General features: G+C 39.9%; 1 protein-coding gene across 2 annotated transcripts in view; it reads left to right on the top strand.

Annotated features, from left to right (window-relative positions):
- Positions 1–16061, top strand: part of FAH (fumarylacetoacetate hydrolase) — a 54372-nt gene that overhangs the window by 17428 nt on the left and 20883 nt on the right. For both annotated transcript variants that reach the window (XM_027851465.1, XM_027851467.1), the window contains 5 exons: positions 5359–5449; positions 8815–8912; positions 9047–9099; positions 9484–9583; positions 9897–10027. In XM_027851465.1, the coding sequence (XP_027707266.1) occupies positions 5359–5449; positions 8815–8912; positions 9047–9099; positions 9484–9583; positions 9897–10027 (473 nt within the window). The remainder of the gene's footprint in view (positions 1–5358; positions 5450–8814; positions 8913–9046; positions 9100–9483; positions 9584–9896; positions 10028–16061) is intronic.

The raw sequence follows: 16061 nt of genomic DNA, 5'->3' as shown, positions 1-16061 counted from the left end.
GGCAATGGGGTTAAGTGACTTGCACAGGGTCACACAGCTAATAAGTGTCAAGTGTCTGAGGCCGGATTTGAACTCAGGTCCTCCTGACTCCAGGGCCGTTTCTCTATCCACTGTACCACCTAACTGCCCCTTATCGACCTTTTAACGTCAAGTCTCTTTGCATTTAGTTAGACCAGTTCTAAGATGGCAGACATGCAGTCAGCCTATACTCATCCTGTTTGAGCTTTAGTTCTGTTGACATAGATTCTTTTTTTATAAAATTAATTTTATTTTTTATTCTGAATGTAAACACCAAAATAATCATTTCTGTTTGCACAGCAGAACACAAAAAGAAAGTTGCATTTGAAACTGTCAATCTCCATTTCATAATGCTTGATTTTTTTAAAAACGGGCATAATATGTTCAATATGTCACTTTCAAAACTTACTTGCTTTTCTGTGCTTAATTCTGAACTTCCTTCTAGTCTCTCTCTCTTTTTTTTTAATTTTAAAAAATGTTTCTGTGGCCCTCTTTTTTTTTTTTTTTGGTATCACTGTTGCTTCTGAGTCTCTACTGGAAGTTATGATGAAGTTACTTTCTTCCTCTAGACTGGAAATTGGGACCCGTTTATAGCTATAGTAATTTTTTAGACAGGTGAGGCCTCCTTTGGTTTATTTCTCCCTTGAGCTTTAGTTCCTGAATGGGTACATTTTACTAGGACCTGGCTCCAACCTCTGTTGCTCTTGTGGTCAGCACTACTTAGTCTACCCCTGGATTACCTGGATTTTGGGGCTGACCTTCACTTTCTGGATGTTAGGCCCCGTAGATCTTTGAAATTCAGAGTTTTGGGTCTTCAGGCTCTCTGTGTGGTTTCAGGACATAGTGCTAGGTTTCTTAGAGATGTTTAGTACTTGTGTGGTCCTGTTGCCAGGTGGCATTCTTCCCCTTGCTCTCTGGGGCTTACAAAGCCCTCCCTGGAGATTGTGACCACCCTGGGACTTTCTGATCACCCTTGGGATTTCTTGGGGAAACCTTCCATTTCTGCTGCCTTTTGACACAGAGCCTTATAGGCTGATCTTGTATATGGCCAGTCTGTGGTTGAGCTGGAAGGTTATCTGGAACTTGGACTAGTTTTTGAGAACCCATATTTATCTGTCTCGTGACCACTCTGAGACATTGGAGTAAATCTTTAGTGAAGGACTTCCTACTTTCACCACATCATGTTTACAGATATTGGAAATAATATTCTTTAGTCTTGGTGACTCCATCATCCAGAAAGCTGAAGCTTTCAAGTAAGAAAGCATAACTCAAGTTAATGCTGGCTCTCTCTGCTAAGAACTGAGAAGACATATTGAAAGCAAGGGATAAGGGACCATCCCTGTGATTTCATTTGTTTCAGGAACTCCAGAATGAGGAAGCTTTCTTCCAGTGCAGGTTGACATGTTCTCTCCAACTTATAGTCTTTTTTTTTTTTTTTTTTTTGCCTTTTTGGTGAGGCAATTGGGGTTAAGTGACTTGCCCTGGGTCACACAGCTAGTAAGTGTCATGTGTCTGGGGCAAGATTTGAACTCAGGTCCTCCTGACTCCAAGGCTGGAGCTTATCCACTGCGCTACCTAGCTGCCCCTGCAACTTATAGTCTTAAAGAGTTAACATTGAGATGTTAAGTGACTTGCCCAGAGTCACACAGCCAACATGTGTGAGAGGTAGGTCTTGAACCTGGGTCTTCCCTGGGTCTTCCCGCTTCCAGGCCAGCTCACTATACATTCTGCCACATCATCCAAATGACTAATGGTTTTTCCCAGTCTCAGTTTGCCTGAGGCAACACCCATTCAGTAGTTAAAGGCTAGGTAAGAAATGAGGTAAAGGTGGCCTACTTTGCCTTCATAAAAAAGTCCATCAGGTGCGGTTAAGACCCTCAGAGCCAGAATAGAAAGGATTTCTTTTTACTTACTCTGAGCCATCAAAACCCAAACTGTGAGCAAGTGAGGCTTGGGCTGAAGCCTGTTACTGGCCAATCCTAGAGCCAGAGTGACTTGGGTTTAATGGCATGGTCAAATAGCTCTATTTGAATCCCAATAGTCTTTATCCCAGCCTGGTTTCCCACCCTTATGATAATGGACCTGACCAATGAGGAGAGGAGAATCTGCCACTTCTAGAGACAAGTCATTCCACTGTTAAACAGTTCTCATGGTTAGGAAGTTTTTCCTAACTCTCTGAAACATCCCTTTGCTCTTCCTTGTTCCACCCTCTGATCCCAAACAGCTGCTCTCATTCTTGCTCTTGGATAGAGCACTGGCCCTGGAGTCAGGAGGACCTGAGATCAAATCCAGCCTCAGACACTTTACACCTACTAGCTGTGTGACCCTGGGCAAGTCACTTAATCCCATTGCCTAGTCAAAAAAAAAAATTCAAACGTGTATGTGTACATTCCTGTTCCCTTTGCAACCTAGTTGTTAAATATCACATATCAGGACACCCCAGTATTGTTCTATAAACAATGCTTGAGCTCAGCAGGAATGCAGTAGAAGATTCAAGGAAGGAATCATCACCAGACTAGAGGACTATTACTACTACCACTACTACTACTTACTACTACTACTACAATAACAAATAATTCTAAGTTCCTTCATAGCAGAGGCTGTCTTTTGTCTCTTTTGGTATACTCACTGCTTAGCACAGTACCTGGCACATAGTAGGTACTTAATAAAAATTGACTGCATTTATATAGCACTTTAAGGTTTTGCAAAGTGCTTTACATTCATCATTTCATTTGAGCCTTATAACACCCCTAGGAGGTGATAATCCCTCTGTACTCTTTATCCTCCTCAGATCCTATCTGGAATATTGTTCTGGCACTATATTTTAAGGACACTAACAAACTGTAATGTCCAAAGGAGGTCAACCAGGATGGTGAAGGACCATCAGTGCATGACCTAGGAAACTGGTTGAAGGAACTGGATAGGTTTTGTCAAGAAAAAAAAAAGACTGGAGTAAGGGGTGGCAAGGTGGGATGAGAGCTATGTTCAAGTATTTGATCACATCTTCTCCAATATTTACCATTTTCCTGTTTTGTCAAATTGGCCGATCTGATAAGTATGATGTGGTACCTCAGAGTCATTTTGGTTTGCATTTCTCTAATCAATAGTGATTTAGAACATTTTTTCATATGACTATAGATAGCTTTAATTTCTTCCTCTGAAAACTGCCTGTTCATTTTCTTTGATCATTTGTCAATTGGGGAATCTAACTTACTCTTTTAAAAATTAATTAATTAATTAATTATTATTATTTTTGGTTAGGCAATTGGGGTTAAGTGACTTGCCCAGGGTCACACAGCTAGTAAGTGTCAAGTGTTTGGTCTGGGACCATTTTTGAACTCAGGTTCTCCTGACTCTGAAGTCAGGGCCAGTGCTCTATCCACTGCGCCACCTAGCTGCCCCTTCTAACTTACTGTTGATGTAAATTTGCAAACTGCAGTTGTGTAGGGGTAGATTCGAGTCCATCTCAGCCTGCATCTTTTTTCTTTTGCATAATCTGCAAGCATTATTTCAAGCAAGTGCTGTTGAAGGGAATGTTTCCAGATTACAAATGGTATGCAGAGATTTGGTTTTGTTTTGTTATCTTTGTAGCATACTACTGGCAAAGCAAGGACTCACTATCAAGGTAATTGGCTTATTTTTGTCAAAAAAGCCAATCTCCATGACCTTGAAGGATACCCTGGATTCTCCAGGCATGTGTCACTTAATATGATTGGCCTTTCCTATGTGGAAGAAGCAGGAAATGGAATTGAGTGGCCAAATTTCAGTCATTCCTAATTGGTTACTCCTCCCTCTGAACCGGAGGGAGTATGTAGAATGGTCATCTTGCCTAGGAACACACATCAACACCTATTTCCTCCCTCTTGGGGAGGCCTCTTTATCCCTAACCCTTCCCCATTTCTACACTGACTGGTATAAAATATTTTCACTTTTTCCCCTTTTCCTTTGATACCCTATCATTTGCTAGCCGTGTGATATTGAACAAGTCCTTTATCTTGAGTTGTTTTGGGGCACAAGTTATCTTATCTGTTAAATGAAGAAGGTCTTACTTTATCTTCCTAAATGCAGGAGACAGGTGGTCTTTCTCATTTTTGAGATCTATGATTTAATGATTCTATAAAAATAAGATATTTTCAAGGAAGGCAGCTTAAGCTTTGGGAATCTCTTTCACTCTAGGATCAAATTTTAGAAAAGTTTGTGACCTTTTCATTCTCACAACCATTCTGCTAACTCTATTCCTACATCCATTTTTTTCCTTTTTAAAATTGAGATTTTTTTCCCCATCTATAGGTCCCTGAGTCCCTTTGTTTATTTTTACTTTATGACACATCCAAACAGCCTGTGCCAAGCATACAAAAAAGCAAGATGAGATGATGTGTGCATGTATATGTATGTATTTGTATCACTCATATACACATATATCACTTTAAGCTACAAGATTACATATACAGTTTCAAATATGGGGCAGTTCAACATCATTTAATCCCTAATATAGACTCCTGGACTATTAAACTAATCTATAAGGTCTCACCTCTCTTGGCTTTTCTTCTCATGCTATTCAGTTCAACAAAAAAGACTTTGAGGTTAGAAGGGACCATTGGGTCCCACCTAGTGTAGGAATCCCCTTTTTGAAACACCAGGTGAGCCATCATCAAGTCTCTGCTTGACCATTTCCAGGGATGGGGAACCCCCTCACCAATTTCAGTTTCTTCTGATTTTACCCAATCTGTTTTTATCGAAGAAACACAAGAGGGCAGCAGAGAAATTGTTTGAATAGATTTAGAGCTTGCCAGGAGTGGAGAAGTTGACCCAAGAAGAACTAGATCATAGGATCATGGATCTAGAACTGGAAGGAAGGAACCTTGAAGGCTGTCTAGACCTGCCCTCTTATTTTACAGATGAGGAAACTGAGGCCCATGGAGGTTAAGTGACTCGATCAATGTCACATAGGTAGTAAATTTCAGAGGCCGGATTTGGCCCCATATCCTCTGACTCAGAAGCCAGTGTGTTTTTCTCTATTCCATACTTAGGCAAATGATGAAATGAGCTTCCTACTTGGTGATTTTACAAAGGATATTTGCCTAAAACTGGAAACCTTATTTCACAAAATTAGCTAAACATTTTGATGTTGACTGGCCTCAGTTTCTTTGAAAGTGTTGACTATTTGTTCTTACTAGGTTTGTGTTATTGAATAAGTAACTCCTGTTTTAAAAATAAAATTCTGTATATCTTTTCCCATGACTTTTTCTCCCACTAGTCCCTGGAGAGGTATGCTGTTCTCTCCTAGCAACTGGAGTGCTTTATCATTGATGGGGATTTTTTTTCTTCTCCCTTCTCAAGGAGACTACACTGACTTTTATTCTTCTCGACAACATGCTACCAATGTTGGAATCATGTTCAGAGGGAAAGAAAATGCTTTGATGCCTAACTGGTTTGTATTGTCTTTAGTTCTTAGGTTTTTTATTCTTTTATAATCATATAATAGCTTTTCTGTTTTTAGTGATGCTTTCCTCATAGGGGCTAAAAATGCCCATAAGAATCAAAAAAAAAGAAATTTTAAAAGCTCCATAGTGAATTAAGAATTTTTTTTAAGTTTGGGAAAATAAGGTACTTTGGGGAAGAGGGAGTTACACTTGAATTCTGAAGGCAGGATTTGTCAATATTTCATACTTAAAATTTCCAAACTAGAAATAATCCCTTGCATGTATATAGTGGTTCCTTCTTTTCAAAGTGCTCTCCCAAACATTATCTCCTTTGATCTCTGCAGAAGCCCTTTGAGGTAGGTGGAAAGGGCACAGATGATCACCTTTGTGTTACAGGTGATCAATCTGAAGGCTCAAAACTTGCCCAAGGTCACAGTTGATGTCAGTGTAGCTGGAATGGGAACCCAGGCCACGTGACCCTTCACCCAGGCTCTCCTGCTGAGAAGGTCCTTCACCTCTCCTGCCCTCAGTTATTTCATCTGTAAAATGAGGTTATTATAGGTCAGAGTTGTTAAACAGGTGACCCAGGCAGCACTGGCTGCCACACTCCAGAGTAATCAGATTAAAATATAGTTGGGAAATGTTTAACAAAATAAATAAAAATACAATAAAACATAGATAATGTTAATATATGGTTTTCTAAGCCAAGCCACCTACAGGGGATCCTTATTTATGGTTTACTGGCCCCCATTTCTATTTGAGCTTGACACCACTGCTGTAGATGTCCTCTGAGATCCTTTTAAACTCTAAATCCTAAGATTCCAAGTGAAAATATTTCAGATCAGTCAATACAGAAATGGGAAAGGGTTAGGGAATCAGTGACCAAGATGGAGAAAGAAGAGAGGAAGGAATTATAGAATGTTAGAGCTAGACGGGATAAAATTGGGATCGTAGATTTACAGCTGGAAGGAACCTTAGAAGTCATTTAGTCCAATCTCTTCCTTTTATAGTGGAGGAAACTGAGGCCAAGAAAGGTAGAGTAAGTTGTTCATGGTTACCCAGGAAGCAAGTGGTAGAGCCGAGATATGAACTCAGGTCTTCTAGTAATATGCTGCCTATTAAGAGACCTTAGAAGTCCTCTAGTCCGACCTCTTTATTTTACTGATGCGGAAACTAAGGTCCAGAGAGCTTTAAGTGACATGTCCAAGGTCATACACATAGGCAAGCATAATACCTTAAAAATATTTGGCATTTGCTGTCTCATTTTTAAAGTTTGTATTTTTTTAAGTAAAGTTTAGTTTTTAAAAATTAAGTTGTTTTAGTTTCTTTAAAAATTAAGTTCAGTTTCTTTAAACTGTGCTTTGTGGTTGAATATTCAATAAATGTTCACCTTGAAAAGAAAAGAATAAAATAAAATTCCCTGGTTGCCACGCTAACGAAATATGTTATTCACATCTATGGTCACATTCCTCTGTCATGGCTGGGCCAGGAGTAGACACTCAGGTGTCTTTTAAGTACCAGATCAGTTCTCTTTCCTGATCTCACCTGGTACAATAGAACCACCAGAAAAGGCAATATTCCAGGTTTAGCGTATTCCAGCCCATACACCATAGTCCTTTTTTTTTTGTCGGGGGGGAAGATGGGAGGCATGTAAAGCTAGCGACTGCTGGATCTTGAGTATCGGCTATGATGACTCAGAGTTTGCACTGGCTTGTAATTGTAACTCTGTTATCCTCATTCTTCCCCCTCCAACTGCCGAGGGCCTTCTTTTTCTTTTAAAGTTAATTTTTTTTTCCATTAAAAAAATCTATTTTTTTCTCTCCCATATCTCCCCCCACCCCAACTTCAGTTGAAAAATCAAAATCAAAATGAAGTTCTTGTAACAAATTGGCATAGTTAAGCAAGACGGATTTCCACATTGGCTTCTTCAGAGTATCCTTGTCAGGGTTGACTCAAGGATGATCTCCTCCACTTTCCCACCCCCAGCCTCCTAACTCCCTTGGACTTAATGAATCGTACATTGGCAGGCAGTAGTGAGAAGGAAAAGGCAAAGGAAGAGCCTGGATTACATATATGCAGGCTTGATTACCAGCCTCAAAAAAAAAAAAATCAAGTGTTAACCATATGAGGCATTATTGTGTGAGAATTATGACCATCTGTTCCCTGTCTCTTCTGGGTAGAAGAACAAACAGGCATATTTGAAAGTCTGAGCCAAGGGGCGGTTGTGGAATTTCCTTCCCTGGGGACTTTTAAGGAAAGATGTACAACTGACTCACTAGGCTTTACAGAAGGAGCCAAGATAATCTGACATTAGTCGTAGGATCATGAATCTAGAACCGGAAAGGGCTTCCGAGGCCTTCTTGTGCAACCCCCTTATTTCCTCTTGGTCTCACTCTAATTCTGTTCTGTTTTGATCCTTGTAATCCATTTTACCTGTATCCACCATCTTTTTTAAAATAAAAAATCCTGATGCCTTTTTCTTTTTGTTTTAAATATGCTGTATCTTTTTTGTTTTTTATAGCACCTTTATTTCCCTTCTTGTTCTACCCCCACTCCCATTCATTCCCACATAACAAAGAATAAATGAGAAAAATAAAAAATAAAACAATTCAGCAGAATCTAACATCAGTCAACAAGCATTTATTAAAACCTTTCTTACCATTGTAAGTATTGGGGACATAAAGAAAAAAGTAAACACAATTCCTTCCCCGAAGGAGTTTACATTCTAACGATGGAGACAATGTATAGGTACAGTACTTAACTATGTTCAAGATGCATAGCAGATACAAGGTAACCTGAGAGGGGAAGGCATGAGCAGCCAGGAGAAGGAAAAAAGGCCCCTTGCTGAGACTTAAAGAAAGCTAGGATTCTAAGAGATTGAAATGAAAAAAGGCGGCCTTGGGGGCAACCAGCTCAAAGGTGCAGAGGCTGGAGAAGGTCTAGGAGCAATCTACGTAGAGATGATCATTGAATCTGTGAGAACTGTTATCACCCAGTGAGAGAATGTAGACTATGGAAAGAAAAGTGAACAGGGCATAGGACAGACCCTTGGGGTTACATGCAAGGTTACAGTTTTGAAAATTAACCAGTATATCGAATGAATCTAGCTGTACAGGTGTAGTGCCATGCCCATAGTCTAACTCTTCTGCAAACAAAGGAAGGAGCTTATGTCTTTTTTTTAGTACCAAAATGATTTCCCAATGTGTTGCCTTCCTCAAACACTGTTGAATCTTTCCTTGCAACAAAGAAAAACTAGATCAAAACCTAACTCAAAGTTGGCCCCAAACAGTACAGTTCTGACTTGATCTGTGCTCCAATGTGAAATACTGGTTATTATTGATAAGTGTTGTTTCACGCATATCATTTGAACCAGGCTGCACTTGCCAGTGGGATATCACGGCCGAGCCTCCTCTGTTGTGGTGTCAGGCACCCCAATCCGAAGACCTGTGGGACAGCTGTGCCCTGATGAAAGTAAGTTCCCTAATAGTCACTGAATAGATTTGCCAGTGGCACAGCCATGTGGATGCCATGAAGTATGATAGTTCTTTCCAAGAGAACTTTTATGAATAATAGCAATCTCTTTTGTTTGCCTTTTAATTTTCCAGCCAAGCCTCCAGTACATGGTGTTTCCAAACTTTTGGACTTTGAATTGGAAATGGTAAGATATATATGCAATTTCTGATGGCTGCTTATGTAAAAGACCTTTATTTCTCTGTAAAAAAACACCCTTCCAAGAATCCCAGTAGTGTTTAACCCCTGGTGGTAGGCATCTTGACATTTTTCATATGTAGTCAGTCTGAAAACAATCTCTTTGGGTTGCTGATTTGATTCTGAAAACGTTTTATAATTTGTCAGACCAGTGGATTTTAATCACTTGAAATGTTGGTGGTTTTCTGGATTTTTCTATAGTTTATATTGTGACTCACTTTATTGACACTGCATTAGAACTAACCAACATGTACTCTCCTTAGTGCCATAGCCTGTTAGTGATATTCAAACCCTAGCTTCTCAATTCTGACTGATATTTTCCCTTCTACATCAGGCATTCTTTGTAGGCCCTGGAAACAAACTTGGAGAGCCAATTCCCATTAACAAAGCCCATGAGCATATTTTTGGAATGGTCCTCATGAACGACTGGAGCGGTAATACACCTAAATGTTCAAAGAACTGTGAGAAAGCCAGTGTCCTTCTATAGAATCAGTAGAGATTGTGGGCATTGTTTAGAGTTACCCAGGAAAACTGTGGTAGAGTATTTTCATTTATTATCATTATCTTATTATTAGAGTCCAATGAAATTGAAATATTTAAGGCATTTATATTATTAATGATGATTAATGATACTATTTAATATCTATGAATTCCCCTTCAAATAGTAATGAATATTTTATTTTTTTTGACCTTGCCTCGAAGGAAGTTTTAGAGTGAACCACAGGTATCTTGTTTTCCCCACTACAGCTCGGGATATCCAGAAGTGGGAATACATTCCTCTAGGGCCATTCTTGGGGAAGAGTTTTGGAACAACCATCTCCCCATGGGTGGTGCCTATGGAAGCACTCATGCCCTTCACATTGCCAAATCCAGTCCAGGTAAGCATCAGGTAAAAGGGACTCCTCTCCCTGGTATGTTCCAATGGGGAAAAACTTTTCTTTTTTTCCTGTTGGGGACTGCTTTATATAGAGGTGTAGCATGTAATTGCATGCTAGCATGCAAAAACAAATCCATTGAAGATTATCCAGAAATAAAAAGGGTATTTTTCATTTATATATATACTTCTGCTTTAGAATGTGTGGATCATAACAAGTTTTACTCATCTGGTGTTTAAGGACAGAGACTGTTTTTAAAATGTTTAAAATATATGTAAATTCCATATGGTAGCCATTTAAGGATGTGGGAAAATGAAATACTCAGTTCCAAGGTTAAAGTATTTACAGAAGAAATAACCAAACTCTTGAGTACTGGCTGCAGAAAGTGATCAGTGACAGAACAACAGAGAGCCTTATTCTGATGGAAGCATTCTTTTTTGACATTCCAATGTTCTTTGGCCCCAAACGATACATTAAAGGTTTAACACAGGTTAACACATCAGCTAAGTGTTCGTAGTCATGTCCACTTTTTTTTTTAAGACAATTGGGGTTAAGTGACTTGCCCAGGGTCACACAGCTAGTAAGTGTCAAGTGTTTGGTCTGAGGCCGGATTTGAACTCAGATCCTCCTGACTTCAGGGCCGATGCTCTATCCACTGCGCCACCTAGCTGCCCCCCATGTCCACTTTTTTTAAAAAAATCAATCAATTAATTAATTTTTAGTTTTCAACATTCACTTCCATAAGATTTTGAGTTCCAAATTTTCTCCCCCTCCCTCCCTTTCTTTCTCCCTAAGATAACATGCAATCTGATGTAAGCTATACATATGCATTCATATTAAACATATTTTCACATTAGTCGTGTTGTAAAGAAGAATTAGAACCAATGGGAAGAACCATGAGAAAGAAGAAACAAAAAAAAAAGAGAGAGAGAGATCAAATAGTATGCTTTGATTTACTTTCAGACTCCATAGTTCTTTTTCTGGATGTGGATAGCATTTTCCATCATGAGTCTTTTGGAGATGTCTTAGATCCTTGCAGTCATTTCCACTTTTACTCCATAGGTCTCTTCCTTTGTCCTTTCTCTGTGTGTATGCCTGTGGCGGGGATGGGAAGCCAGGGTGGGATATAAAGCCTTTACTCCTAATAGATCCCGTTGCCCATTGTCTGATCATTTTCTGACACTGAAGAAACAAGGTTCTTTTTACCTTCAAATTTAACCTAGATAAAAAACTCCAAGCAACCCATTGGCATTCTGAGTTGTAACACTTCCCTCTCTGTCTTTGTCTCTGTCTCTCTCTCTCTCTTTCTTTTACACACACACACACACACACACATCTCCCTGACCTCTTCTCACTCTTTCCTGGGCACACAGCCTGTGGGTAGTACCTGGGCACTGCTCCATTTTCTCTTTTGTATTCTAGCCTTTGAGTGCCAGAAGCCCCTTTGAATGTGAAACTCTCTTGGTATCTTATCCAAAATTCTCTAAAAGCTTCCTTTTATTCATCCACTTACCTCCTCCCTTTTTCACCACATCCAAGAATGCACATATCCTGGGCCTCCCAAGTGTCTACTCAGTACAAACTTTTTTTTTATTTTGGTCCTGGGCCTTGGTTTCAGTGGTATGAGAAATTCCCAGTATGAACTTCTTCTACCAATGTAAGTTGACAACTATTTAATCTTAGAGAGTTGCTGGGAAGCCCTGAGAGTGTGAGGGATTTGCCCAGGGACAGTCAGTGTGTGTCTGAAGTGGGATTTGAACCCATGCCTTCTTGATGCCAATGCTGATCACTACATCCCTACTACCTCTCAGTACAGATACTATCAAGTCTAATAAATTTCACTTATATTTCCATATTTCATCAGTATAGGTACCCCCTCCATTAATGCGGATTACAACCCTTCTTTGCCTTAGAAGGCAGTTTTTCCTATTGCCATGGCTGAAAAATTCATCTCCAAGTTGGTGGGACTTTTCAGAATTTAGCTAGCTGGGCACATAGATCATCACGGGAGGTGTATGTGAATCCTTTGTAGCTTGGTAGGATTTGCCAAAGCCTGGGTTTTCCTGTCACAGCCTTCAAAAACTAGGAGTTACCTGTATGCCACAGTAAGGTGTCAGAGTAAGACTTGAGGGGAGGAATGAGCCACACATTTTCAGATCTTAATTTTGGCTATGGGGAAAGGAGTTACAGTCCAGGCCCACAATAAAAGGGGGGCGGGTGAAGAGGTGAGGGAGCATATTACTCCTGTGAGTTAAGGAGAAGGAAATGTAAGAAACTGGTACCTTCTCTGCTACTAGAGTCTTAGAGAGTTTGCTTGGGGACCAAGCAGTTACATGACTTGCCTTGGGTCACACAGCTAGTATGCTTCAGAGCTGAGACTTGAACCCAGGTCTGCTGGACTTTCAGGACAGCATTCTATTCACACTCCCTCCAAATAACAAGAATGGCTCACATATATATAGTACTTTAAGGTTTATAAAGTGCTTTTTCCATTCAGTTTCCTTTCTATTCAGTTGGGCTGTGGGTTTCAGAGTAACTTATCACTAGTCACCCATTCAATAGAATAATATTCAATAAATATTTTACTGAATAAATAAATAGCACAATTCCTGGCACATAGTAAGAGCTTGAAAATGCTTCTTGACTTGACTTATTTATATGGAAGGAAGGAAACAAGCATTTATTAAGCCTCTACTGTGTGCTAGGCACTGTGCTAAGCACTTGACAAATAGTAACACATTTGATCCTTATAACATTGCCACAAGTCATAATAACAGTAATAATAAAGATACCATTTATGTAGCACCTGCTATGTGCTAGGCGTTATGCTAAGGATTTTACAAGTATTATCTCATTTGGACCTTACAACAACCCTGGGAGGTAGATGCTATTATTACTCCCATTTTACAGTTGAGGAAACTGGAGCAAACAGAAGTTTAGTGACTTGCTCAGGATCCTCTAACTCGTATGTGTCTGAGGAGGCTGAATTTGAACTCAGGTCTTTCTGATTCCAGGCCCAGCTCTCTAGCCACTGTACCATCTCAATGACCCTAGATGGAGCTAGGCAAAATGCTGAGATCTCTTAGTGAGAGTTGTGCCTCTTCTCAGAAGTTGAGAAAGTTGTGCATGCCTGAATTCACTTCTTTGCCTTTGATAACAGCTGCTCTAAGGGCTCAGCCATCTTGCTGTCCCATATGCAGGATGCCCTCAGCAAATTAAGCAACATGGAAACTTTAGCTATTTGTGTGGTAGTAGCAGCAGTGTGGTCGGTGGGAAGCAAATAAAAGGAAAAGAATCTAAGGCCATCTTCTTTTCAATAACATTTCTAGAGGAAGCACTGAACCCACAATGCAGCTGGAATCTACTATTTTCTGAATCATTTTTTGAAAAGCATCTGTTAGCTTGGTCCACTGGCTATCTGGCTGTGGACAAGTGTTGTTTTGTCTTGTAGTTTCAATTAATAACTGGGGCACCTCCTAGGGAGAACAAAGCAAAACAAAACAGTTGTTTATAAATAGAAACTTAGGCATCCTCCGGAGTTATGAGAGGAAGAAGTCCACTCCGACTATTTGTTAGAGAAAGTAGCTTCCCATTCCTAGTCCCAGAGTGTTCTACCCCCATTGACTTCCCTTTGTTAACTACTTCCCCAGCCCCCTTACAATCTTGTTTTTGTCCCTACCAATTTACTAAAACTATTCTCTTAAAAATCACAAATGAACCCCTCCTCATTTATCTTGACCTCTCTGTGACATCTGAGACTGTTGAGAGACCCTCTGATCCCCGTCACCATTTTGCCTAGTTCCTGCCATCATCCTAGTATGAGCCCTGCTTAACATCCATTTGGACTATTGCAACGTCCTCCTAAGAGGTCTTCAGCATCCTCTCTTTTCCCCCTCTACCCTGTCCTTCATCCTGATGTCACGCTAATCTTCCACATGCATATCACTAATGTCTCTCTAAGTTTTTTTTCCCCTTTTTTTCTTTAAACACTGGGTCTGCATTAATTTATTGAGGTAGAGAGCTTCTGGTGACAAACTTCCTCTATTAATGCAGATTGGCACCTTCTTTGGGGTCACTGAGAAGTTAAGTGACTTACCCAGAATCACACAACTAGTATGTGTGAGAGGTGGGATCTCAACACCAGTCTTCCTGATGCCAAGGCCAGCTTTCCATTCTCTACACCCTGTTTCCTCCCCATAACCATAATAGCTCACATTTATGTAGTATAGAGATTTATAAACCACTTTTCCCACAAGAACCCGGTAAGAGAGGAAATTGATTATCATCCCTATTTTATGGATGGAAAAACCAAGGGATTACCACAGAATGATTTACCTCTGGTCACATAGCCTGCAAGTCTTAGAGCAGGGATTTGAACCTAAGTCTTCTAATTCTTTCCACCGTATAACACTGATTTCCCTATTACCTTCTGTGTAAAGTTCAGGCTTGTCTCACCTCGCATTCAAGTCTCTCTACAGTTTGGGACCAGCCTACCTCTTCAGCCTTGTTTCATACCACTCTCTACCACATACAGTGTGCTTCAGGGAGAATTCGTTATCCTGTTACACATATACACACATGCACACACATACATGCGCATATACACATGCACACACATCGCACACCCTTTGTACCTTATCATCTCTGCTTCTTTCCTCAGGCTATACTAGGTTTCTGCAACATCTTCCTGTTCTTGAATTCTGATCCACTTATTTACCACATCATCCATCATCCTTAGAGGTTCATCATTTAGAGCAGATCTTCTTAAACTTTTTCTACTGGCAACGCCTTTTTGTGTTTCAGCAACATTAGTTGGTGCTGTGTGGGCTTAATAGTGTGCAGTGCAAAGAATGCATGCTTTGTGTTCAGAACCAAGGCTGTAATGAAGTTGCTTCATGCAACACGGGCAAGTGCTGCCAGAAACACCTCAGATTCATTACATGTTTGATTTTGAATTAATTTTTGTTTGTTGTATGTTCAGAAACCTTTTACTATTGCCAAATTTTTCATGACCCCATGTGGGGTTGTGACCCATAGTTTAAGAAGCACTGATTTAGAGCGTAACTAAGATATTTCCTCTTCCACGACGCCCACTCTGATCTTCTTCCTTTTCCCTCCACCCAAATAGTAGCAAACGATTTCTGTCCCCACCAGCTCACAGGACCTTGTGTAGCACCCCTCATATATACAAAGTGGAGCATTATGTCATTATCTTTGTATGTGTCCCTTCCCTATACCAGATTGCAAAATAATGAGCACAGAGATGGTGTCCCGTCTTAACTTTTTATCCTCTGTAGTGAGTGATCCTAGCATAGTGCTTTGTATACATGAGGTTTTAAATAAATATTTATTGAATTATATAGCATGTCCCAAAAGTCTTAGTGTGGTTTAAAACTATGAAAGCTTAAAACCACACTAAGACTTTTGGGGAATGCTTGTATTGTAAATCCTTAGAGAGTGGAGAACTTGTCTTATTTTATTTCTTTGTCTTCTCAGTACCTGGCCCCATGTCCTGGGTATAATAAATCTTGGATAAGTGTTTGTTGTTGAGCAGTTTCCTGCTAATTTTCTAAGGTTAAGGATGTTCCCAGGCATGATCTTGGGGAAAGTTGTAACTTTGTAGAATGTAAGCTTCTTGAGGGCAGGAACCATTTTGACTTTTGTCTTTATGCCCCCAGTTCCTAGCCCTGTGCCTTGCATGTAGTATAGACACTTAATAATTGAATTAGGGGCAGCTCAGGGGATAGAACACTAGACCTGGAGTCAGAAGACTTGAGTTCAAATCTGGCTTGAGACACTTACTAGTTGTGTTGCCCTGAGCAAGTCATTTCACCTCTGCTTCAGTTTCCTCATCTCTGAAAAATGGGGGTAAGAGTAGCACTTACTTTCCAGGGTACAGGTGAGGATAAAACGAGTTAAGATAATATTTGTAAAGTGCTTTGCAAACCTTAAAGTGCTACATAAATATGTGTGTAAATATGATGATGATGGGGTTGAGAAATTTGTCATGAACTAAAACTTATATTACGTGTTTTTT

Source organism: Vombatus ursinus, unplaced genomic scaffold (assembly GCF_900497805.2).
Source record: "Vombatus ursinus unplaced genomic scaffold, bare-nosed wombat genome assembly UNPS02009205.1, whole genome shotgun sequence".
Taxonomy (NCBI): Eukaryota; Metazoa; Chordata; class Mammalia; order Diprotodontia; family Vombatidae; genus Vombatus; species Vombatus ursinus.
Note: the sequence above shows the minus strand (reverse complement) of the source record. Positions and strands in the feature narration are given on the sequence as shown.